At 48.4% G+C, this 26,887-nt stretch overlaps 1 protein-coding gene across 5 annotated transcripts in view; it reads left to right on the forward strand.

Annotated features, from left to right (window-relative positions):
* Positions 1 to 26,887, forward strand: part of SCMH1 (Scm polycomb group protein homolog 1) — a 118,286-nt gene that overhangs the window by 79,317 nt on the left and 12,082 nt on the right. For 3 of the 5 annotated variants that reach the window (XM_032764052.2, XM_032764053.2, XM_032764055.1), the window contains 6 exons: positions 9,208 to 9,440; positions 10,696 to 10,822; positions 12,209 to 12,409; positions 18,162 to 18,344; positions 20,030 to 20,161; positions 24,101 to 24,304. In XM_032764052.2, the coding sequence (XP_032619943.1) occupies positions 9,208 to 9,440; positions 10,696 to 10,822; positions 12,209 to 12,409; positions 18,162 to 18,344; positions 20,030 to 20,161; positions 24,101 to 24,304 (1,080 nt within the window). The remainder of the gene's footprint in view (positions 1 to 9,207; positions 9,441 to 10,695; positions 10,823 to 12,208; positions 12,410 to 18,161; positions 18,345 to 20,029; positions 20,162 to 24,100; positions 24,305 to 26,887) is intronic. The other 2 variants (XM_032764054.2, XM_075060856.1) reach the window with 1 other exon arrangement.

Genomic DNA, 26,887 nt, shown 5'->3' on the forward strand with positions numbered 1-26,887 from the left:
AATTGTCTAAGGGGAAGCTGGAAGTTTTGATAGTTTGGGTAGAGGACAGTATGAGCTTTTAATACTTGGGAAGGCATAGGGAAGTGGTTATGGCTGTGGGATAAGTACTCTTGCTGGATGTTCCAACTAAAATATTCAGCGGTGCAGTAGTTAATGGTGGCATTTAAGCTGTCCCAGTTCAATTTTTTGAGTTAATGCTTCTTTAAAGTGAGTGGGATAATTCACGCCTTTCAGAGCTGTTTCAGGCTGTATGCAGACATTGCTGCATCAGTTACTCTTGGGGCACTTTTGGAAGATGTTCTTTTCAACAGTGAGGGCTTGAAACATTTTTTTTAAAAAGTTGATTCCGTGGCAAGTTTCACAGCTGCAGAATAGAGGGAGGCCTGGCTTAAAATAAAGATGTCAGCAGGTTCTTGATATGTGAGATCAGACTCTGGGAATTCCATGTTGTCTGAATAGAGGGAAATGGTTAGTTATCGTGCAGGATTCCTTACATGTGAAGAAAACTGATCATTCTTCCAGGAGCAAATAAGCAAGGGAGGTTCAGTTCATGGAGCTTAAGAACACGTGGAGTGATCTAAGTAACATAGTTAGATAACAAAGTGTCAGTCCTCTGATCATTCGTGAATCGTATAGCCCTCATGTGGATGAGGGCTCTGGTTGCATAATCGAAGCTCACGTGCAAGTGGCAGTTGCCTTCCATTCTGACATTTTGTAGCATGGCTAAGTCTGGTACCCTGTAAAATATGTAGGGAACTCTTTCCTCTCCTCCTACGCAAATCTGATGAACTATGAGACACTCCAGCGTGTGGTGATGTGCCTTAAGGTTCCAGTTAACATAACTTCAGAAAGCCAGGAAAGAGATCCACTGCCATGAAAGCTCCTGAGGCCATGGCTATACCAGTCTGTTACAAAAGAGTCTCACTGAAATATCTATTCCAGTTCCATGTGCCAATAAATATTAATATTTAACTTGAACATTACTGTATGGGCCCAGACCAGCCCAAGTCTGTCTGTGGTCTCAGTAAGGCCTGGATTGATCACAGGATTACAGAACTGCAGTTCTACCACCTGTAGCAGACACCACAGTCATCTGGAAAATAACCAGCCATTTCAAACATTCAGCTTGTATTGCACTTGTGCTATTGGATTTCTCATCTGTCTGGTCAAGTATTGATTCTGTTGCTAATACACTTTTTCAGACGTAGTAATAAATGTTGATTACCCCACACCCATTTTCTGTGTATCTTCCCACTACATAAAGGCCTTATTTTAAAGCTAAATTAGGTTGCTGAGTGACAGTGTACGGACATTTTATCATAGAGTCATAGTCAGGGTTGGAAGGGACCTCAGGAGGTATCTAGTCCAACCCCCTGCTCAAAGCAGGTCCAATCCCCAACTAAATCATCCCAGCCAGGGCTTTGTCAAGTCAGGCCTTAAAAACCTCTAAGGATGGAGATTCCACCACCTCCCTAGGGAACCCAGTCCAGGGCTTCACCACCCTCCTAGTGAAAAAGTTTTTTCTAATATCCAACCTAGACCTCCCCCACTGCAACTTGAGACCCACTGAGAACAGCTGATCTCCATCCTCTTTAGAACCCCCCTTCAGGTGGTTGAAGGCTGCTATCAAATCTCCCCTCACTCTTCTCTTCTGCAGACTAAACAAGCCCAGTTCCCTCAGTATCTCCTCATAAGTCATGTGCCCCAGCCCCCTGATCATTTTCATTGCCCTCCACTGGACTATCTCCAATTTGTCCACATCCCTTCTGTAGTGGGGGCGGAGGGGTGGGCAAAACTTTACGCAACACTCCAAGTGTGGCCTCACCAGTGCCGAATAGAGGGGAATAATCACTTCCCTCGATCTGCTGGCAACGCTCCTACTAATGCAGCCCAATATGCCATACGCCTTCTTGTCAACAAGGTCACACTGCTGACTCATATCCAGCTTCTCATCCACTGTAATTCCCAGGTCCTTTTCTGTAGAACTACTGCTTAGCCAGTCAGTCCCCAGCCTGTAGCAGTGCATGGGATTCTTCCGTCCTAAGTGCAGGACTCTGCACTTGTCCTTGTTGATCTTCATCAGATTTCTTTTGGCCAAATCCTCCAATTTCACATCATTTACAGAGCCAAGCACATAAAAGCAAGGAAATTAAAAGTGAAGTCATCCTAAAACTCACATTATCCACTTGCTAAGTACAGTGGGCCCAGTTCAGGGATGGGTTGTTGTTGTTTGCCCCACTGCAGAGTGAGTACAGCGTGGGTCTAAAACGCTCTGTCAGCAGTGTAGTGTTTCACGCCCACTCTGCACTGGTGTAAACAATTGCAGCAGGTGCTGGGTAAATGGGGAGACATGCAAGCAGCTTAGACTCCCATTGGCCCAGGCACCAGGTGCAGCATGTCTCCTTTTCTCACATAACCTGCAGGAGAGAGAGCATGAGTCAGTTGCCCAAGAGCCCAGTGATTCGTGTCCAAGATGGGAATGGAGCCCAGAGCCTTTCCTGCGGTGTCCACTGGACACTGAGCTAACCTCACCTCTGCCAGAGCATGGGTGTGGCATCTTGTTTACAGGTTGGGGCTGGAATCCCTTCACCCTGCCAGCCTGAGCCCCCACCAGAGAGACGATCGTACAGCACCACTGCTCTCCTCTGACAGTTGGTGGAAGATAGCCAGGGCTCTGTGACTGACAGCTGTCTCTCCTGTAGCAGTGACCAGTGGGAGCAAAGGGTTGGTCTAGGAGCTGGAGGGGACACTGCTGACTTTTTCAATTAAGAGTCTTAGTTTGTATTCATCCCTCCTCCCAAGTAAACCCCTTGCTGTTGTGGTTGGTAGCTGGAGCTCATGGACTCAGTGCAGTGCACATAAGCCTCCCACAGACCACTTCTCCTAGGCTCCTCCACTCCCACATGGTGCGTAGCCCCTCCCGATTCTGCCCTTGTCTAGGTATTAGCCCCTGGTGCTGTAGTGCCTGAGGACCTTCACAAAGCCACAGCCGTCTGGCCTCCATTCCATCACTGAGTCTTGACCCAGGGTGCTCTTCTCTGGTTCGTTTGTTGCCATTGCATTTGCACCAGCAAGGTCTGATGTCTCTCCCTGGATGTAAATGGGGAAGCTGCTCATCCCCACTCCTGCCTTAGCGGTTTCCCTGAGGCTGCGGTGGGAGGAAGGTTTGAGCCCATAGCATTAAGGAGGCTTTCTTGTGGCTGGGGCACCTGCCTGGAAGCTGAAGTCTCCAGCCTACATCTAGAATAGCCTAGGTGGCGCTGACAACTGATCTGGGTGCTGAGGGCTTCAGGATGGTAAAGCCTGTGAGACAGCTCTTGGAGGTGCAGGCTAGGCCACCCCATTCCTGTGTCAGACACTTATAACCATCTAATAGCCAGAGATAGGATATGGGTGATCAGCCACTTACTGCTCAGCTGATCCATAACTGCATTTCCCCTTGCTGACTAGCATGTTCATCTGGGTTCTCACAGGGCTCTCCTCACTAGATGCACAGGGACCAGCCATCTTCCCATCCACTGCTCTAGAGGTTGAAATTAATATCAGGCTGTCACTTAAGGGGTGAGTCTGCCCCTGTGAGCAAAGACTAAAGAGAGAGGAATTCAGGAGGTGTTGTCATTTCAGTGCCCTCACACATGGGGAGTCCTCGAGTCTGGGAGATGAAGAGTGGCAGTTCACCTCTGGAAGCTGTTGTTTGCAACTGTTGAAGTAGACAGACATCACTGCATCGGTTACACTCAGTTCACATGTTGATTGACATTTGCAAAAGCAATTAACAATCTTTGTGCCTCCATTTGAAACATCCATTGGTGTCTCAGGTTGGGCTCCCAAAATTAGTGAACATTCCTGAAATTTTAGGCCTTATTTATTTATTTTTTACAGATGTTTAAATTCTAGAGCAAAATGTTAATCGGAGCTGGGTCACTTCACTTTCTGTCCCTATGAGAATATGAGCAAATGAGTGACTAAGGGGGGATAAGGGAGCTGATGCAGAAAAACAAGGAAACTTGAAAAAATGGCAGAGAGGTAAAAGAGACTGTCCCCTTTAATAGTAGGCAAGTATCCCAAAGGGCTGTGCTTTGATACTGGGGCAGACTGACCTTGCAGCCTGGAGAGCCCTAAGAAGGAAGTGCGAATGGACTGCATGTGCCAGCTGCAGGCAGTTGGGGTGTCACTTCATTTAGGTTGAGCAGTACCTTGAGTGGAGCATGCCAGGAGCTAGCACTTTGGGCTGTGGATAGCAGCCCCAGTCTGTAGGGATCAAGGGTGGAGGGTGCACCTCGCAGCTGCAATGCATTGGAAAGTTGTGGGCACTGCAAATTTGACCTTTTGCCTGCAAGTGCTAGAAGGGGCTTTCAAACAGCACTGTCTCTGTGACTGTCAGGCAGATGCTGACTGGCCCTCCTGTTTGGAATATTCTCTGTGACAGGCCACTACATACGGTAAAGAAGGGGCGGGACTTGATGACAAGCCAGGTAACTTATCTGAAGAGGTAGGACTAGAACCTTGCTCCTCAGGGAGTTCAGTGCCAATGAAGTAAATGATTTAAAAATTATGTGAACCAAACTGTGCCATAGAATCACTAGGGATAGTAATTCCATGCTTGAATATTAAGAATACAGCAGTAGGGATATACTATTGACTACCTGACCAGGATGGTGATAGTGACTATGAAATTCTCAGGGAGATCAGAGAGGCTATACAAATAAAAAACTCAATAATAATAATAATAATAATGGGAGATTTCAACTATCCCTATATTGACTGGGTACATGTCACCTCAGAACGGGATGCAGAGAGGAAGTTTCTTGATACCTTAAATGACTGCTTCTTGGAGCAGCTAGTCCTGAACCCACCAGAGGAGAGGCAATTCTTGATTTAATCCTAAATGGAGCATAGAGTCTGGTCCAAGAGGTGAACATAGGTGAACTGCTTGGTATTAGTGACCATAACATAATAAAATTTAACATCCCTGTGGGGGATAGCAAACCAGCCATCGTGGTAGCTTTTAATTTCAGAAAGGGAGATTACACAAAAATGGAGAGGTTAGTCAAACAGAAATTAAAAGGTACAGTGCCGAAGGTGAAATCCCTGCAAGCTTCATAGAAACTTTTTAAAGACACTGTAATAGAGGCTCAATTTAAATGTATACCCAAATTAAAAAAAAGAAACAAGAGGACCAAAAAGTGTGATCATGGCTAAACAACAAAGTAAAAGCAGCAAAGAATCCCGTGGCACCTTATAGTCTAACAGACGTTTTGGAGCATGAGCTTCCATGGGTGAATACCCACTTCGTCGGATGCATGTAGTGGAAATTTCCAGGGAGGGTATATATATGCAAGCAAGAAGCAAAGCTAGAGATAACGATGTTAGTTCAAACAGGAGGATGAGGCCCTGTTCTAGCCGTTGAAGTTGAAAACCACGGGAAGAAAACTAGTTTTTTGTGTTGGAAGCCATTCCAGTCTTGTTTAATCCTGAGCAGATGTGTCAAATTTGCAGATGAACTGAAGCTCAGCGGTTTCTCTTTGAAGTCTGGTCCTGAAGTTTTTTTGCTGCAGTACGGCTACCTTAGATCTGCTATTGTGTGGCCAGGAAGTTGCAGTGTTCTCCTACAGGTTTTTGTATATTGCCATTCCTAATATCTGATTGTGTGTCATTTATCCTTTTCCGTAGAGACTGTCCAGTTTGACCGATGTACATAGCAGAGGGGCATTGCTGGCATATGATGGCGTATATTACACTGAGGGATGCGCAGGTGAAAATAAGTGATGGTCGCATTAACACCATCCTATACTGAAAACCTACCAACTGCTATGCTACCTTCATGCCTCCAGCTTCCATCCCAGGCACACAACACGATCCATTGTCTACAGCCAAGCACTGAGGTACAACCGCATCTGCTCTAACCCCTCAGACAGAGACCAACACCTACAAAATCTCCACCAAGCATTCTCAAAACTACAATACTTGCACGAGGAAATAGGAAACAGATCAACAGAGCCAGACTTGTACCCAGAAGCCTCCTACTGCAAGACAAACCCAAGAAAGAAACCAACAGAACTCCACTGGCCATCACATACAGTCCCAGCTAAAACCCCTCCAATGCATTCAGGGATCTACAACCCATCTGGACAATGATCCACACTTTCACAGGCCTTGGAGGCAGGCCAGTCCTCACTCACAGACAGCCCACCAACCTGAAGCATATTCTCACCAGAACTACACACCACACCATAGTAACTCTAGCTCAGGAACAAATCCATGCTACAATCTCGATGCCAACTCTGCCAACAAATCTACACCAGCGACACCATCACAGGACCTAACCAATCAGCCACACCATCACTGTTCATTCACCTGCACGTCCATCAATGTAATAGAGCCTATCATATGCCAGCATGCCCCTCCTGTATGTACATCGGCCAAACTGGACAGTCTCCTAGGAAAAGGATAAATGGACACAATCAAATTAGTAATGGCAATATACAAAAACCTGTAGGAGAAAACTTCCTGGCACACAACACAGATTTTAAGGTGCCATCCTGCAGCAAAAACCTTCAGGACCAGACTTCAAAGAGAAGCTGCTGAGCTTCAGTTCATCTGCAAATTGACACCATCTGCTCAGGATTAAACAAAGACTGTGAATGGCTTGCCAACTACAAAACAGTTTCTCCTCCCTTGGTTTTCACACTCCTCAGCGCTAGAACAGGGCCTCATCCTCCCTGATTGAACTAACATCGTTATCTCTAGCTTGCTTCTTACTTGCATATATGTTACCTGCCCCTGGAAATCCATCACAACATGCATCGACGAAGTGGGTGTTCACCCACGAAAGCTCATGCTCCAAAATGTCTGTAGTCTATAGGTGCCAAGATTCTTTGCTGCTTTATAGATCCCAGACACGGCTACCCCTCTGATACTTAACAAAGTAAACGAAGTAGTTAGAGGCAAAAGGCATCCTTTAAAAAGTAGAAGTTAATCTATTGAAGAAAATAGAAAGGAGCATAAACTCTGCCAAATGAAGTGTAAAAATTATAGGAAGCCAAAATAGAATTTGAAGAACAGCTAGCCAAAAACTCAAAAAGTAACGCAACAAAATGTTATATATATCAGAAGAGAAAGCTACTAAAACAGCCAGTGGGCCACTGATGCGATCGAGTGCTAAAGGAGCACTCAAGGAAGCTAAGGCCATTGCAGAGAAACTAAATGAATTCTTTGCATTGGTCTTCATGGCTGAGTGTAAGGGAGAGTCCCAAACCTGAGCCTTCTTTTAGATGACAAATCTGAGAACTGTTCCAGATTGAGGGGCACTAGAGGAGGTTTTGGAACAAATGATAAAACTAAACTAATAAGTCACCAACCAATGGTATTCACCCAAGAGTTCTGAAGGAACTGAAATGTGATGTTGCAAACTACTAACTGTGGAATGTGACCTATTATTTAAATCAGTTCTGTACCAGATGATGGAGATAGCTAATGTTTTTAAAAAGCTCCAAAGGCATCCTAGTAATCACAGCCTGGTAAGCTAACTTCAGCACTGGGCAAATTGGTTGAAACGTAGAAGAACAAAATTGTCAGACAGATAGATGAACACATTTGTTGGGAAGAGTCAACATGGTTTTGTGAAGTGAAATCATGCTCACTAATCTTCTAGAATTCTTTGAGAGGTCAACAAGCATGTAGACAAGGGATCCAGTGGATATAGTGTACTTAATTTTTCCAGAAAGCCATTAACAAGGTCCTCACCAAAGGCTCTTAAGCAGAATAAGTTGTCATGGGATAAGATGGAAGTAACTGGTTTAACATAGGATACAAGGAGTGGGATAAATACTCGGTTTTCAGAATGGAGAGAGGTAAATACCCGTATCCCCCAGGGTCTGTACTGGACCAGTAGTGTTAAACATATCATGACACGAAAAAAGTATAACAGCGAGTGGCAAGATTTGCAGATATAACAAAACTGCTCAAGATAGTTAAGTCCAAAGCTGACTGTGAAGAGGTACAAAGATCTCATAAAACTCGGTGACTGGGCAACAAATGGCAGATGAATTTGGTGTGATAAATGCAAAGTAATGCACACTGGAAAACGTAATCCAACTATACATATAAATGATGGGTCTACATTAGCTAAATTAAATTAGAGATCTTGGAGTAACTGTGGATAGTTCTCTGAAAACATCCTTCAAAGTGTAGCGGCAGTCAAAAGGCTAACAATGTAGAACCATTAGGAGAGGGGTAGATAACAAGACAGAGAATACAGATAGCCTCTGAATAAATCCATGGTACGCCCACATCTTGAACAGTGCTTGCAGTGTGTCACCCCATCTCAAAAAGATACATTGGAATTGGAAAATGCTAGAAAGGGCAACAAAAAGGATTAGGGTATGGAAACAGTTTTTGTATGAGAGACTAATAAGACTGGGACTTTTCATCTTGTAAAGAGATGCGGGGGATGTGTAGAGGTCTATAAATCATGACTGCTGTGAATAAAGTAAAAAGTGTTATTTACTCTTTCTCATCAACACAAAAACTAAGGTCACCAAATGAAATGAATAGGCAGCAGGTTTAAAACAAACAGAAGGAAGTATTTCTTCACACAACGCACAGTCAACTTGTGGAACTCTTCTCAGAGGATGTTGTGAAGGCCAAGACTATAACAGGTTTCAAACAAGAATTAGATAAGTTCATGAAGGATAGATCCATCAATGGCTATTAGCCAGGATGGGCAGGGATGGTTTCCCTAGCCTCTGTTTGCCAGAAGTTGGGAAAGGGCAACAGAGGATAGATTACTTGATGATTGCTTGTTCTGTTCATTCCCTCCAGGGAAACTGGCATTGGCCACCGTTGGAAGACAGGAAACTAGGCTAGATGGACCATTGGTTTGACCCAGTATGGCCATTCTTATGCTAATTGAGCAGTCCATCTAACTTAAGCCAGAATGTCCCATATTTTCAGAGAAAGGACTGTCTTATGGCTAAAGCACTGGACTGGAAGTCAGGAGATGTGGGTTCCTACATGAGATGCAGAAAAATCATCTGCACACTCAGCTCTGAGCTCTCTAGTGTACAGCGAAAGTTGCTGCTACCTGGGGATGGTGGCGTTTACAGATAGAAGCCACTCATATTCTGATCCACAGCTGTGTGCGCGAATAATTATGCCATCATAACCTTGTGTAAATGATCATCATCATCATTCTTTTGACTGCAGTTGTGATTCCAAAGAGCCCGTTTCCTGTCTCTGAAGGAAGTGCCGAGAAGCCCAGCATGCACAGCAGCATGAAGACTGCTTTGGGGCTCCAACCTGAGCAAAAGCGTCGCAAGTCGGGCAAGAAGCGCGGCCGGACGCCCAAGGCCTTGATCCATCACCCCATCCCTGCCCCCTCCAAGTCTGTGGAGCCTCTGAAATTCCCCAAAAAGAGGGGACCAAAGCCTGGCAGTAAGGTAAGTGACAGGGTACGTGCCTGTGATCACATGTGAATGGAGTGTGCTGCGTGTGTGCCTCTGGGAGAGCAGCTGTGTTTTTGTGCAGAGGCACTGGAACACTTTGTATAGTGAGGGGGCTGAGAGCCATTGAACCAAACTGTAAACCCTGGATATGATGGAAATCACTTCAAGTGAGGAGGTGCAGCAGCACCCCCAGCATCCTCCATCCCCTAGTTGCAGCACCTATGCTTTTGTGTGTGTAGGAGGCAAAGTCCAGCCCTAGGACTGACGGGTAATGGGAGCACACCCATGGAGTGTGGGAGTTGGGAGCATCTCCAGACTCCAGGTCCTCAACCCAGCAGGGGCTGGCAGCACATGCACTGGGCAGGGGTGTGGAGTGGAGGGAGTAACTAGACTCCAGCCTCACACCCCCAGGGATGATCATATTTAAAAGGGTCAGGAAGCCTGGCTAAGCAGGGGGTGGGGTCCGAAGAGGGTGCTGGACGGGGGATAGAGCAGGGTGGGGGCGGGGTCTGATGAGGGTGTTGGTTGGGGTTAGAGCAAGGCGGAGGGCGTGGTCTGATGTGGGCAGTGCGGGGTGGGAGGCGTGGTCTGATGACGGCTGTGAGCAGGGGGGTAGAGCAAGGCAGGGAGCATGGTCTGAGGGCGGTGGGCCGGGGGTAGAGCAGGGTGGGGGCGTGGTCTGATGAGGGTGGTGGGAGGCAGGTTGAGCAGGATGGGGGCGAGGACAGAGAGTGGTGGCTACAGAAGGACAGGAAGTGGGGTCTGATGTGGGTGGGGGGCTTGAGCAGAGTGGGGTCTGATGTGGGCTGGGGTAGAGCAGGGTGGGGGCGTGGTCTGATGAGGACAGTGCAGGGCGGGAGGCGTGGTCTGATGAGGGCACAGGGCCGGGGTAGAGCAGGGCGGGAGGCATGGTCTGATGAGGGCGGGAGGTAAAGCAGGGTGGGAGCGTGGTCTGATGAGGGCAGTGGGTGGGGGCGTGGTCTGATGAGGGTGGTGGGAGGAGGGGTTGAACACGATGGGGCAGAGTCTGATGTGGGCAGGGGGTTGATCAGGTTGGGGGCGGGGACAGACGAGGGTGGTGGGCACAGGGGGGGGGTTGGGTCTGATGTGGCTGGGGGGCTTGAGCAGAGTGGGGTCTGATGTGGGCTGCGGTAGAGCAGGGTGGGGGCGTGGTCTGATGAGGATGGTGGGGAGTGGCAGGATGGTGAGCATGTGTAAAAGGAGAACTCTTCCTAATCCCTTTCTGCAGAGGAAACCTCGGACTTTGCTGAATCCAGCCCCTACCTCTCCAACAACTAGCACGCCAGAGCCAGACACAAGCACTGTGCCCCAGGATGCTGCTACTATCCCCAACTCTGCCATGCAGGCCCCCACAGGTAAGCTGAGCTCGCCTCCTCAGGGAAGATGATGCAGTTAAGGAATCTGGGGGAACCTAGAAAATATCAAGTGAAGATACCATGATTTCCAGACGTGGCAGCGAGTCTGGCCAGTGTGGAAATAAGAGCGGCCTAATGCAGAGAAGAATCAGACTGGAAAGAGACCTAGAGGCTCCCCGTGCCCTCCCTCATCTCCTCCGGGGTGATTGCACTGCATTTTCCTCCCATAAATTATTTCTTAGAGGTACCTAGCAGCGTCCCCTGGGGGTTGAACAGAGGGATGTCTGCATGGACACGTGAGACTTTTCACTCTGGGCTGAGGCTCACCTTGCAGCTAGATGCACAGTGCTCTCTTGGAGTCTTATGGTTGGACACACATATGCTAGCAACTCCGCTGCTCCAGGATGGGCATTTCTCCAGGCCCATGCTGCTCTGAGGCAGGAAGTACTGCAGCACCCCAGTTCTCTCTGAAACTAGAGAGGGGGCAGGCTTTGCTGTTGAGTCACCCCAGAACTCTGCATTAAAAGTCAGGGTGTCTGCTGCAGAGTCTTGCTGGGTCCATTGAGCTCCTGGTGGGGTGGAGAGGCAGCAGGAGTCGCTTTGGGCACAAAGGAGCCAGGGTTGAGATCCTAGAAAAAACAAGCTAAGATTTCTGTGGGGTTCCGGTCTTGACTCAGAACTAAAGCTGACACCAGAAAGGCGAGTCTGATGCTAACTCTGCCCAGCACATGGTATGGGGGACACTCAGCACGACCCTGTGCAAACCCGCCCACAGATTGGCATACTTGGAGCACTAGGACAGAGGCCATGAAGGAGATGCTAGCGTGGCTTGGAGGATGAGCCCAAGGGAAGCGAGGAATCAGCATTGTGGGCTTGAACCTCTTCTAAATATGCCTTGTGCTGGTAGGCAGCAGACCAGTGGCTATGATGGCTTGGTTCTGGCTTGGTTCACCCTGTTTGTGAGCATGTAACAGCAGGCAGGCCCCATGCTGGGAGGAAGGGGCAGGGCTGTGGGTGGGCAGCTCTCGTGGGGTAATGGTGAGCGATTGACAGGCCAGGCCCCATGCTGGGAGGAAGGGGCAGGTCTGTGGCCAAACGGCTCTTGTGAGGTAATGGTGAGCGTATGACAGAGCAGGCCCCATGCTGGCAGGAGGGCAGGGCTGTAGGCAAGCGGCTCTCGTGGGGTAATGGTGAGGGGATGACAGGGTAGGTCCCATGCTGGCAAGAGGGCAGGGCTGTGGGCGGGCGGCTCTCGTGGGGTAATGGTGAGCGGGTGACAGGGCAGGCCCCATGCTGGCAGGAGGGCAGGGCTGTGGCAAAGCGGGGATGGTTGTGCTGGGCAAGCAGCTCTCGCAGGATAACCTTGAACCTTCTGTCTTTCCGCAGTCTGCATTTACTTGAACAAGACCAGCAGCACTGGGCCTCACCTGGACAAAAAGAAAGTTCAGCAGCTGCCTGACCATTTTGGACCAGCTCGGGCCTCTGTGGTGCTGCAGCAGGCAGTACAGGCCTGTATTGACTGTGCTTACCATCAGAAAACTGTCTTTTCCTTCCTGAAGCAAGGCCATGGGGGAGAGGTCATTTCAGGTAAGAACCAAGCTTTCTCCCCCCTGCCCTGCTTTCTGAGAGGTCTTTGGTGGAACCATCTCCCTGGAGCACAGCACCATCCTGATGTCAGCTGTGGCCATCCCCAGCTGGGGAAGTCTCTGAGCTCTGTACTTGGCGGCTGTATAAAGCCTAAACAAGCGAGGATCATTTCTCCAGTCATAGGTGGGGTGTGTAACATGCTTGTGCATATAAGAATAAAACTCCCATGTGCCTTCCAGCCAAGAATCAGAGTGCCATTCTCAGCCACTAATCAATGCAGTCCTTAGCTCATGGGGTGCTGTGGGAAGTGTCACTTTCTTTTCCCATTTTACAGATGAGAAAACTGAGCCACAGAGTGGTGACATGACTATCCAAGGTCACACAGCTCGTTGGTGGCAGATCTGAGAACAGAATACAGCCTCCTTGGTTCCCATTACCCTGAGGCCCATCATCCCCTGTTTCATCAGAGTTCTTTGTGCTACATTGTGTTTGTTTCTTTTCAATGATACCAGCTGCTTCCTAAACCCGTAAGAGAGAGGGTAACATTCAGCAACTTCAAGCTGATCCATGGTGGAGCATGTTAGTGGTGCCCTGCCTCATTAACCATCAGTGTAGGATGCCTGCAAATATATCCATCAGCACCAGGGAATTGTGCTCTGAGTCCTGCTGGAGGTGCCACAGAGAGAGTCCCACTGGTCTGGTACGAGGGGCTGGGAAGTGTGAACCTTTCTCTCCTGGATTTTGCCTCCATCAGGTCTGTCAGAATGCTGCTGCTAGACTCATCTGCTTGGCTCGTCACTCTGACTAAGGGCTTGGGTATGCAGGGCTTTATTGTAGACTAACTGCTGTTTTTTCTAATTAAAATGGGCTGTGTCCACACAGCACAGTTCTTCCAAATCAACTGTGTGAATTGGATAATCCACTTTGAAGTGGATTAGGTTAATTTCAGATTGAGTTAATGTGGAGAAATGTTCATATGGACGCATCTGTATTTTGGATCAACTTTTCAGTCCTCCCACTGATATCTCAGAGTGCATCACTTCACACCAGGACTCACTTGTCTGTGTGTGTACGCTTCTGCTGTGCTGAGCTCATGGTGACTGGATGTCACCATGTTTAAATGGTGGCACACAGCCAGCAGCACCCCTTTTGTGATTCCACAGTCCTGGAGTGTTACAGCAAACACCTGGAGATGTGCAGCAGAGGGGTTTCCTTGCAATCTGAGGAGAGGAGCCAGTGCAGTCATGCCTAAACAGCAGCCACCCTGAGGAGAAAATACACGTGTACAGCTAAGCAAATGGCCGAGAGGGTCCATCCTGGGACATGGCTTAGTCCTGCAACACAGGGAAGGAGTGCTGCTGGCAGGATGACCGAGAGGGGCTGTCCTGAGATGCAGCTCACTCCTGCAACACAGGGAAGAACAGCCAAGGACAGACATGGCCTGACAGTGCTACAATTACCTGCCCCTACTTTAAGGAGCTGGATTGGATTTTCCCTGGTACATTGCGGATAGTGCCAAAGGCACCAAGGAAAACCCCAGTCCCGACCAGGACTTGCAGGAGGAGGAGATGTCCCCAGAAAGCCAGAATCTCTTCTCCAGGCTAGAGTCTGACCAGACCCCGAGGAACAGATTGCCCCCAGGAGGACACAGCCTGATAGTCCTGGGCAGAGGGCCTCAGCCAGTAAGTATGATGTGCTGTATTACAATTAAACTGTGTTGATGGAGTTAAAGCTTTGTTCTGGGAGCCCATTAGATGCCACCATTTTGGGTGGATGTGAACTCTGCTTCTGTCCTCCTTCTCTCGTGCTCAAAATGGTGTCCATGCCTCAGAATTAGAGTTCTGCAGGGTTTACTTCCCTGACACTTTCATTTCCCACAACCCGTTCCCCCCCAGCCCTGGACCTGTCCTCCTTGTGGGCCCTTCTCCCAGTCATCCACTGTGGACTGCTCCCAGCTCTCCTGCCACAGTCAAGCTAATGGTACCATGGTGGTTGTAATGTAGACATGCTTATTGAAACATCACTTACAGAAAAATAATACAATATAAAAGACTTTGTTTCACAGTTTGATCAGTGCCCTGTGATTCCAGCTCTGTTAGCATTTCATGAGGCGTAGTGCCAGAGTTAAATGCAGAGAATTAAACTCCCGTCGCCTTTCTGAACAAGTCCCTTCTGTGCTCTTGGTGATCTGTAGTAAGGTTACATCCTCCGACATTAGGCCTGCCTGCAGAGGTGCACCTGGCCTCTGCAACTCCCCAGTCCCAGGCCAGGCAAACCTCCAAATCCTTCTATCTACCTCCACCGCCCCACCTATGCAAACGACTGGCCTAAGCCCCACTGCCTGCTGCAGTCCCCCACTGCACCAACTGCCTAGGGTTAGAACAGGAGTCATGTGCAAAGAGGGAGTAAGGTGAAACTCTTCTGCCACCTCCAAGCTTTCCCCAGGTTGAGAAGGGACCATTGCAATGGCATTCTGAAACTGAGGAAAAAACATTTATCACTGTGATTCTGGTTCCTATGGCAGTTATAATAACTACTTCTGTTTCTTGCTTCCCAGGTTCTGTACCTAACACCATAGAAAGGACCGTTAGCAACTTCCAAATGCCTGACTAATCTCCGGGCCAGGGAAAAGAAGGGCAAAGACAATGTTTGAGGACCTCAGGACAGCATTGCCGAAGAGGGATAAGAAGCCAGAGGAGTGGAGGAAGTTCTTGCAGAGAGAGGACAGAGAACATGGAGAGAGTGACTGAGAGAGGCAGAGGCAGCTCCTGGAATTCGTGCAAGAACAGACTGTCTTGATCGAGAACATGATGGCACCATATTCTGCCACAGCCCCACCATCTCAGCTCCAGCCTACTCCAGCCCTGCAATCCACGGAGAGCAATATGTACTGGGAGCAGCAGTACCCTTCCCAAAACTCTGGCCACAGGCATTTCCCACCCCACCCACCAGACTGCAAACAGCTCCTTCACACCCATAATGGCAAACAATGGTTTCTTCCCGTGTCACTCCACATGCCAAGGAAAGATGCTAGGCAGAAATCCTGCCCGTACATATGCCTGTAACTTGTGCAGCACTAACGTATGCACTCAGTGCATTTGTCATGGGCTGCACTTCTGCACTGTCATGTTGTGTAAAGCGTGCACTGTTACGCACAGTGTGCACTGTTTTATGTTCTAGTTCATGTTACAATGGACACACAGTTTTGATCAATAAATGTTGTTTGCACTATTTGATGTTCAGTAAGTGATTTTTGACAAAAATTCAATAAACTTTCATAAAATGCCACCTCTTCCAAGCGCATAATAAAATGCCCTTTCCCAAAACTATAGCACAAAGTATTTAAAAAGCAAAATAAACTTTTTTCACTAGTTCATACAGAGCAGTGAAACCCTGCCACAATGCACAATCAAATTACATTGCAACATTTCAGCTCCTAGCCTCAAAGTAGGAGCCCAAGGCATCCCCTGACCTTTTGGCCTTGACAATTTGCTGCAGTATGCAGTAGCCATTCATAACATTCTGAAAGTCTCTGTACCTCTCTCTCCCACCCATCAGCAAGGCTCTCTCCCTGCTCTCTCAGATGTGCAAAGCACAGCAAGGCAGTGATCATGAGGCAGCTACTGCACAGCAGCCTCTCACCTCATCATGAGACAACGCCGTCTCCCTTTCAGCCTTCCACGTGCATACTCCAGTGTCATTCTGCAGCTACTCAGGCCAGAGCCGAACAGCTCCCTTTTCCTGTCCCAAGTCTCCTGTAAAAGGCTTCATAAGCCAGGGAAGCCCAGGTTGAGCTGGGTCTCCCACACTGATGGGGAATCGCAGCACCATTAATGGCCATAGCCATCCTGGAAGCAAAATTTCCACTTTTCATTAAATAAAGCTATGCATTTCAAAAGATCCTGGTAACATGGACTCTCCAGACCAACCCACTTCATATTGGTGAACCTGCCATGGAGGTCAGCCAGGCCTAGGAGCAGTAGGGAGAAATACTCCTTGCTTTTGATGAACTCTGAGGCCTGGGGAGAGGGGCAAAGTATAGGCATATGGCAAAGGCCCTGAAAAATTCAGAAACCCCAGCCACGCAAATCCATCAACAACCTCCTGTGCATTGCCAGGCTCTGTGACCCTGGACATCAGCACATACTTCCACGACAGCAACCCAGACAGCTGACCTGCCAACACCAAACTGGTTAGCTACTGATCAGCAGTACTGAGGGTGGTGAGCTTCCCGATTGTGATGTCCATGCCCTTCTCCACACTGAGGGCAGCTCTCATGTTGGTACGATGCCACTGCAGCTCGGGGGTTCCTCACAGGATGAGAATGAGCCCTTCCCAAAACATCTGAAGTTCTGCCTCCAGTGCTGGGCACCTCAGGCCAGGATCATTACCCTTCCCCCGCCAGCCAAAGCTGGCATCCCAAACCCACAAACAGCATCCTGTAGGGTGAAACTGCTCCAGAAAAACATTAGTCAAAATTAACTGCTCAGTTTCATCCTTCTTCACCTGCTCTACCAAAAATAGCTCAGCAGCACGACAGCTGCCCAGATGTGTGATCACAAATACATGTGCGGCAGCCTGAACTGCAGTACACAACTGTGTTCCTTCCATGCTGGCTGACAGCAGTTTGAAAATGGCACGGACTTGCAAAGGACAGATGACTCCTGGGATGTGATGAGAGGAATTGGGAATTTGCTGTTCTGACCCCAAGACTCAGAATTCCAGTGCCTTATGGTAGATAACCCACAATGTACCATAAGAAGAATCCCAGAATGCACAGAGCCCAGCAGCGGGACAGCACCATGAAATACCCGCTTAGAACACTGAGCACCTCTTTTGAAAAGAGTAAATGCCATGTGTACCCTTGGATTCAAAGAAGGTAAGTAAAAGCTGGCCATGTGCACACGATTACTTCAGAATAGCTATTCCGCAACTGTTAGTGCACACAAATCTGATCCACCAAACTCCACCATGCAGACAAGCCCGAAGTCATTTCCGTCTGACATCCTACCACTGGCTCCCCCTCTTGCACACAGAAAAGCTTCTTGTAAAAATTTACAAAGCTGCTACATTGCCCTCCTTGGGATCCTTGGACGGGGACCTCAAGCCATGGGCCAGAGAGTGCACAGAGAGCACCAGTTAGTCCTAAGGCCTCCCTTTTCTCTTTCTTGCCCAGTGTTTAGGTGGATAATGTGACACCACTCAACAGGTGTCTTAAAAGAGAACGTTCCCCTTGGCAGCTCTCCTGGCCGCAGCTGAGGGGGCACAGCATTAGTGAACCAAAGCACAGGTTTCACCCTCCAACTGTGAGGTTGCACTCCAGACTCTCCAAAGATTGCCAGTCCTCGAGGAGTGGGTGAGGGGTGGAGCTTTTGTTGTTTCTCATGCACACACGCACACACACCCCGAGATAGCCCCAAGTCCTTTCCCTGACCCACTTTTTTTTTTTTTTTTTTTTTGAAGTACTTTGAGGTCATATTTATCCACCACTCAAGAGCAGGAAGCACAGACCCTGTCCTTGCATGCCCTTCAGTTCACCTATAAAGATAAGCTTTTCAGGCACAATAGACACACCTGATGCTTGATGCAGCAGGATCATTCTTGGCCTGTCCCAAAGAGGAGAGTTCCCCAGCATTAAGCCAGGGGAAAGCAGTGGCTTTTGTTTGCTTTAGTTAGCCAGGTGAGGTGGAGGTGGAGCTGGCTGTGCGGCCTGGGAGTTTATGTGTTCGGCTCTGTTTGTTTCTCTCTCCAGCCGTGTTTGATCGGGAACAGCACACTCTGAATCTGCCGGCAGTAAACAGCATCACCTACGTCCTCCGCTTCTTGGAGAAACTCTGCCACAACCTGCGCAGCGACAACCTCTTTGGGAACCAACCTTTCACTCTGAACCATATGCAACACTCCCACGCGTACAGCCACGACAGGTACCTACCAGGTAGGAGCTGGGGCTGGGGGTGGGCTTTCTGGTGTCCCTCGAAGCACCATGTCCTAACCAGACTTTACCCTTCAGCTAAGAGATGGCAGTGGTGCGGACGGCAGAGTCCTGTTTGGGGATCCACTGCACGACGTCTACTGTCCCTCACACCTGTAGGATCCCTGATGCTGCACTTTCTGCTTGTGCTACTTGATTTCCATTTGTGCCAACAGATCTCCACCCTCTCTGCATCACTCATTCTCTGCGTGACTAATCTGAGAAATGTAACCTGATCTAGGTTACTGATCCATTTAGGAATTAGGTGGAGAGACTTTGTGTAGAGAACAGAAAGGTGATCCCATGCAGTAGGTAAATGGAAAATTTAGCTAAGTCGTACCTAAGTAATTTCTGTCGTGGCTGTGACTCTTGTCCCAGCAAGAAATCTCAGTTTACAGCTCGGGCCTGCTTGCATATTGTGCATGGCTTGAGTGTGGCTCTCTTGGCATGGCTGATGCTCTCACTGTCTGAAGCAACACATCCTGGGCATGTTGGCTCATGCCACTGTGCAACAGAGACTAGGTTGCAATACAGCTCTGCAATTAAAGTGCTACAAGGTAGACTTCCAGCAAGGCCTAAGTGGTGAGGGACAGAATGCCGTGCGAGAGCCCATGGCAGGCTGCTGGAATCCTGTAGAGGGGATGAGAGAGGAAATCCCTCTCAAGCTCTTTATCTCAAATTCGATAAAGGTTCCAGGGCTAATGGGTCATCCTGTGCCTTTGCTCCACTGCTCCAAAATGGTTGAGTGACTAGCTTAGCAAAAGCAAAGGTAGCCCAGGATTCATACTGGAAACCAGCTACTGTTGGCTAGTGGCTGGGAACTAGGAATCTTCAGTGTGCATACATCCTGGGGGGAAATACAACCCAAATCACACGTAAATGCAGGCTGGAAACACTTGGGAAGCAGCAGCTTTCCTGGAAACCAAGAGGTCGTTGTGAGCAGTGAAGTGGATCTGAGCTTGCCATGTGAAATGTTGCAAAAAATCAGATACAAATCTGGAGGCATCTCATCACAGATCATCCTGTTAGATGGCCCTCTGAGACTGTTCCTGCACTTTCTGCTTGTGCTACTTGATTTCCATTTGTGCCAACAGATCTCCACCCTCTCTGCATCACTCATTCCCTGCGTGGCTAATCTGAGAAATCCCTCTGAGGCTGCAAACAGTGCAAGGACTTTAGTATTTGAAAATTGGAACCATGTTGGAGGGAAGGGCATTTGGAGAAGAGCAACAGTGCTGATGAAGGAGCTGGAGGGATAGATTTGAAGAACTCCGGGTATAACTGGGCCAAATAATGACTAAGGGATAGAGAATTTCCTAATTGTCTAAAACCTGCATGTATGTAAAGGCTGCAGAGACTGGAGAGGAGGAATGGTTTAGGGTGAATTGAGATGTGTAACTAGGAGAAACGGCATGAAATTAATTGAAGGAGATAGAATGGCTACAGCACCTAGTTGTGTGCCATCACCAATAGCTCTAATTTTCAAAATGTTGCAAAATGAAAATTAAATTCGAAGCCATCAAGATCCAGGTGGCTCCCAGGGGTTTGCCAGGCCAATGTGAGGTTGTACTTGGGTCATAAATGATCCATGCAGGACTGAATTTCCCAGGAAGTCTCCATTCCTAAGTAGGGCTTGTTCTCTTTTATAGACAGAAGCAGTTCATTAGACGGCACTCTGCAGGGACCAGGCCGAGGTACAAAGCGATACTCCCAAGATTCCCCTTCATACAGCGCTCCTCTCTCCCCCAAGTTACCAAAGAATGACCGTCACCCTTTGGAAGGTGAGCACAGCATCGCTTCCCAAACCTGGCTCTTTATAGTTACTCTTAACCAGTGTAGCATAATTGGATTTACAATGCCAAATCAACCCCGGGTCCAGCAAGTCTGGTTTTCAGACTCTAGCAGGGGCCAGTGCCTAAGGCTTCATAGGAAGAAGAAGAAAATACAGTACCCCAAGCCAGTTGCATGGAGCAACCCTATATGACCCCGGCTTTGATCATCTTGTGCCATGAAGCATGAGACTTGACTGTCCTTATTTTAGTCTCTATTATTATTATATGTTGTTAACGGTCATAACATGATCCAGGCATTCTTAATCAATCCAACCACCATATTGTACTCCATGACCACCTGCTGTAGTGAGTGCCACAGGTCGACTCTGTGCTAGAGGGAACTTGCTTCCCTTTTCCAGCCATTTTCCCCCCAGTATCCTATCCGGTCCCTCAGTCAACACCAATTAGTGCCTGAGAGCTCTACCAGGATTTACCTCAAAGAGCAGCATCCATGAAACCAGCTAAGTAAACCTACCTGCCCAAAGCTCTTGGCTCTCGGAGATTTTCTTTTGACTTCTAAACTGCCAGTCACATGAATGCTGGGGAGGATGTGCTGGGCCACATGACCAAATGTAGCTGGATGAAAGCCCTTTCTGGAATTTGGTCTATCAGCCTGTGTGCACATGGGAGATATTTCCAGAGGGCTGATGTAGTTGGAAGCTTTCTCTCCCTAAGGATCTGAGCTGAAAGATCCAGGACTGTAGAGCTTTCTCTGTCAGTCTTTGTGTAATGGAGTAAATATATTTTAAGCATCCTGTAGCCTTTAGACTAATAGATGTGCAGTGCGAATGGCCTTGATGTAAGGATGCAGACTACATTAGCCAGGAATGAGTGTGAGCATCAGTTGCTCTGTTTAAATCCCTGTGTTCAGTAAACATTAGGAATAAAATCTGTGTCTTGGATCACAGTGAGAATCTGTGCAGGCCGTTTTCAGAGGTGAATACGATTTTCTTGCACAGTTCACTGGTCTGTAAGATTGCCTCGGGCCAACAGGTTTCCCAGGGAATAGAAATGAAAGTCACTTTCCTTTCACTCACTTAACCCTAGCCAAGCTCAAGGCTATTGCTGGATCCAAAGCCTCAGTGCTCAGACTGACGTGCAGTGTGGGGTCCAGAAATGCCCCAGTTTTGGGAACGATTAGGATGTAAGGCATCAGGGTGTTCAGTCAGTAGAGTAACAGTCTAGAAATAACTAGCAACTAATCTGCCCTTCCAGCAGTGGGTTCTCCAGCTACAAGAGGGGAAACCCTAGTCTGCGCTGCAAAGAGAATGCTTGGTGGTGAGGGTTTCCAGTGCTGAATGCAGTTTGGCCCTAACCTCAGTGCTTAAGTGGTGCTAATGCAGTTTGATTTGGGGCTAGGTTTGCAGCTGAACTGCCATCAGCCGTAGCTCGATTTGTAGTGTCCACAAGGCCTCAGACGAGCCTGCAGTGTCACTGTTCAAATGGCTCCTCTTTGTTCATTGCACAGAAAATTTGTTTTTCCAACTTTCTTCTTTAAAAAACGGTTCATTTAATTCACCCAGAGAGAAAACAGCCTTTGTAATAGGTTTACATTAAAAGACATTAGCATTTGTCATGGATGGTGCAAGATGCAGCACAGTCCAGGTGTTCCACTTTACCTACATGGGGGTCACGTTTGTCATGCATTGGCAGGTTTGAAAGCTGGGAATTGTGACTGAATCCTGTGCTTGCAGTGTCACTTGAGCACCTCCAGCCTATCAGGGTGGAGGCTTTGGCATGCTTGGAGAATTTGCAGTCCTTCTTCAAAGAGCAGCTTGAATTCTGTGCTGGGACAAATGCATTTGATTCCCCTATGCCAGCATTTTTTGTCTTTTTTTGTTTGTTTTGTTTTGTTTTTTGTTTTTTGTTTTTTGTTTTTGTTTGGAGGGGGGTGGAAGGTTGAATAGCCACTCAAATAACTCAGAACTGTTGTAAGAGTCTCTTTGCTGGCCCTGGGAAAAGTTGCTCTTCTGGCCGGTATGGGAAGAGTGTCTTGTGATGGCTGCATAGCATAACCTGTGGTACAAAAGCAATGCACCTTGGTCCATTAACCGCTTTCTTCTCTTGCAGTTAGACTTAGAAGGTCCTTCACAAAGAGTTGTCTGGAATGGTTCCCTAGGGCTCTGGGCTGGCGAAGCTGACTTTGTCGTGTAGCGGCTATGCATTCATTAACAGAATCTATCCTGACCATTCAAGACTCTTGAACAAAACATGCACAGTAATGTGCACAGCAGAGGAGAGTATCCCAGGGCATTAGATGCACTTGATTCAGCTGTAAATCATCCCTACGAACATCATATAAACCATCCAGATGATACAGCCCACCTTCCCCCATCTCATCCCCAGCCTTCCCCCATGGCCTGGGGAAAAGGGGAACCTAGGAGGTGCCCCAGAGGTCAGTAAATCCTGGCTCAAGTCGAGCTGGAGAGAAAGTGAATTCCAGTCCTGTGGGCCTGCATCGAGAGCACCCTGCCACCCGCTCCCTCCCTCCCACTGGCACCAGGGGAGCGGTAGTGTGAGCGCGTCCATTGATCACAGCTGCAAAGGCCTCGCTCAAGCTCAGCAGCCATGTTACTAGCTGCAGTAACGTTCCATCCCTGCTAAGACCCCAGCTGCATTGCAGGGCCTCCCCGCCTCTATTTGCTAGACCCTCGGGGAAGTCTTATTTTCAGTGGGGAGAACTACAGCCTGTTGGGCATGTTACTGAGCCCAGTTCTGTATATGCATAGAGCCCTCCTGGCAAGTGGAAAGGGACAGTGGCTGATGGTTAATGGCACCTTGGTGCTGGAGCCAGCCTGACAGCGGCAGTGACAACGGTGCATGTCATTATTAGAACTAACCCTGGTGATTGATGAAGAGAGCTGGGTGCTGTCAGTGTCTGGGGAAAGCCTGTGCCAGTGTCCATAAAAGGCCTGTGTCAACAACTGGAAAACCCGAGCAAAGCCAGTCAGCTGGGCCCGTCCCTTGAGGGTTAGTGCCTGCAGCAAGGGAATGACCCAGAATGGGCTCAACCCAGTCCTGTGACTCTGGGTCCCAAGCCAACACCTCCCTCCACTCAAGAGAGGTGTTCTTAGAGCAAGGACTTAACCCTTGACTGCTAGGGGCCAGCGGTAAGGATAAGCACAGCAGGCAAGGCTTATGTCCCATATGGGCTCTGCGAGCCGCTGCCAGTTCTGTCTTCCTCTCAAGCAGTAGAACGTGTGTGTGTGTGTGTGTGTGTGTGTGTGTGTGTGTGTGTGTGTGTGTGTGTGTGTGNGTGTGTGTGTGTGTGTGTGTGTGTGTGTGTGTGGAATGAGTGGGGGGGAGGGGGTCAATTCACTCCCTGGCCCAATTTCCCCACCCAATAGGGGGCTGAGATGGTACTCAGTTGGGGAGGGAGGGTTCACATTAGTGGATGATAGCAAGGTGAGGGGGAGAGCAGGAAAGAACAAATGCCTTTAACCCAGATTGTCCCAGAGCTCTTGTTCTCACTGGTGGAATTGTGAACCAGAGAAGGAATTCCCCTTCTGCGTGGATTTGGGGAACACTTCCAAATCTTATTCAGAACAGGTGACTTTCCACCCTTGTCTGCCACTGGCAGACAAAGGAAGGAGCTCATGGAAGCAGCAGGAGGATGGAAGTGTGCAGGGTGGGACTGGTGTTGATGCTACAAAAGAAGCAGGTAGTGCGCACATTTTGGTATGGACCATAAATGCAGCTAACTGGTGCTCAGGAGCAGCAGGACTGAAACTTGCTAGACAAACATCCCGTTGCAGCACTTAGTAAATGACCCCTTTCTGTCTGATTTCTCCAGCACACTGTACAGGGAATGCTGCTGTTGCTGTATAGAATTGTAACTGTGTACTGCATACCCCGTATTGGTTCTGACTGCAGCTTGGTGTCTTACAGGTGAAACCTTTGTTCTGGGAGACAGCCTCCCAGGTCCCCTGGAACCTCGCCTGGACCCAATGGACTCTGCTCTGAACTCTGTCAACTCATCCAGTCCCAGCAGGAACTGCCGAGACTATCGCTTGCAGGGATACAGGCATCTGCACCAGCCTTCAAGCCTTACTCAGGGCAATGCTTCTGCCTTGCGTAGGCTTAGCTCTGGGGGTAAGTCGTCCATCCAAGGCTCTTCGTTTGGCAATATGGAGCTTTGCTAGCTCCCGTTACAGCTTTCTAATGCCGGCAAGTACCCGAGACTGACCTCTCCATCGTCAGTTAAACAGGCGGTTTGTTAAGACATACGTTCTAGAGATGAATGGTACGTTGTTGGGTGGAGTTGTGGGTGGACAGTCAGTGAACGGCTTGGTGACTGAATAGAGATGTGGAGATCAGGGGTTGAATGAGTAGAAATGATGAGCTAGGTGTTGATGAATAGGTTGGGGTGTGTAAGTTGAAGCAGTTCAGATGATGAATCGATTGCTGAATAGATGGGGATTTGAGAGGTGATAGCTGAATGGATTTGGAAGCAGCTAAAGTGAGGAGAACTGACTAGCTAAGTCATGAATGAGGACATGCGGGGTGGATGTGTGGACAGATGGGATGCATATTGGCCAGCTGATGAATGGATGAGATGAACCTCGTTGGGTGGGTGCTTGCCGATCACTAGTGACACATCAGTTATATTGTGACATATATAAAATAACTGGTGTGTAGGACAGGTGCAGCGAAGCTGCTAAATGCAGTAAATCTGCATATGTGCCAAATCCATCTCTTCGTAATGAAATGATATGTGATTGTGTGCACACCACCACCAAGGCTGTGAGGGTTAAAACCAGCAACAATACTGCACACTTAGGAGTTGGGTCCCCTTCTCCATGGCATTGTGCACAACTAACACTGACACCCGAGAGTCGAGATGCTGCAGCTTTCTGTGGATGACAGCTCCTCGTGAGACAGACATGGCAGATGAAGCACTAGAAGGTAGCAGAGCGCACAGAGGGGCTGCAGCTCAGTGGAGAATTGGGTGCAGCATGTACAAACAGAGACTCTGTTAACGGCATGTTAAGGTTGCACAATTCAGTGTTCAGGAGACAGGAAATGAGAGCTGGACATTCAGCCTTCAGTCTGCCTGTGCGTATGTTATATCGCAGGCTTTACTTATAGGGACACATTTTTTTAATTAGCTGCATATGTGCCATTAAGATAAGCAGTGATCATATTTAACAGCTGCATTATAATGCATATGCTCAAGATAGAGCTACAGTATCGCGTTTACCCTTTTCTTGGCATTTCCTGACCCTAGAGTGCTTACCCATGGAAGCTTTAGTTGCTTCAACATATTTTTTGTATTTCTTTGATTATTTTTAATAAATGAAAAGACCCCAGTTCTCTAATGGGTGCCAGTTGGCAAAGGCCAGCTTGACAAACCATGGGCTTCGTGGGCATTTGAAGGTTCAGTAGTGTCTGTAGGTGTTGCATTGCCAGACGTGGGCATGTAGTTTCCCTTAGAAATGTGCGGTTCAAGGGCTCCTTTACAATCAGGGCCGGCTCCAGGCACCAGCATTCCAAGCTGGTGCTTGGGGCGGCATTCTGCAAGGGGCGTCAATCCCTGTTGTTTTGCCCCCAAGCAGCGCGCTGAATTGCCTCCGCGGACAGCGGGGGCAGTCCGTGTGCCCTTAGGGCGGCAGGTGCGTTTCTGCGGCAGCAGCAATTCGGGGACAGCTTCTATGTTTAGCTGTCCGAGGCGGCTTCAGCTAAACATAGAAGCTGCAGCCGAATTGCCGCCACCGCGGAAACGCGCCTGCTGCCTTAAGGGCACAAGGACTGCCCCTGCCGCCCGCAGCGGCAATTTGCCACGCTGCTTGGGGTGGCAAAAACTCTAGAGCCGGTCCTGTTTACAATGCACAAACTCCTCCCCCTGCCAGCTGTGCCGCTCCCTTCTTGTCCCTCAAAACTGAAACTTTTCTCTCTGTTAAATTGAAAACATTAAGTCAGTTTATATTGGCAAAAATAATGTCTGCACATTCCAAATAACCCCTCAATGTAGTGGGAGAAACAAGGAGGCTGAATTGCTGGAGCAGAGCATAGTGAGAGGCAGCAATGAGGCAGGCTCCAACGGCTGATGCTTTGACAGTCCTCCCCATGGCGGACAGGTGCACATTGTCTCTCTCAGTGCCCACCTCCTAGTGGAGTGAAAAAGCTGCTTTATTTGCCCAGGGAACCGCTTTCAAACATTTGTTAGTCTGTAAAACCAAACCAAAGTTTTCCGACTTAGCAAGTGCAGTCAGTGAGCAACAGGGCCAGGCCAAGGGTCAGACCTCTCCTCTTTTTGTCACAGCTCTGTTCAGCTCTTTAGAGAAAAGCTATTCCCTTCACTCACCCATAGCTCAGAAACAGCACAAGGGATCTTGAGGAGCTGTGCAGAACTCTTTACCTTCAGGAAGAGATCAAGGAGGAGTTGAGTGCTCCCTGCAAAGGCTGGTGGTGGTTAGCTTACAGCAGCACCACTATGGTAATGAGGATATGTAGGTAGATATTACCACATCCAAGGTAGAAGCCAAACTCAAACAGCTTAATGGGATGAAATCGGGGGACCCAGATAATTTTCATCCAAGAATATTAAAGGAACTGGCACATGAAATTGCAAGCCCATTAGCAAAAATTTTTAATGAATCAGTAAACTCAGGGGTTGTACCGTACGACTGGAGAATTGCTAACATAGTTCCTATTCTTAAGAAAGGGAAAAAAAGT

This window comes from Chelonoidis abingdonii, chromosome 25, assembly GCF_003597395.2.
Source record: "Chelonoidis abingdonii isolate Lonesome George chromosome 25, CheloAbing_2.0, whole genome shotgun sequence".
Taxonomy (NCBI): Eukaryota; Metazoa; Chordata; order Testudines; family Testudinidae; genus Chelonoidis; species Chelonoidis abingdonii.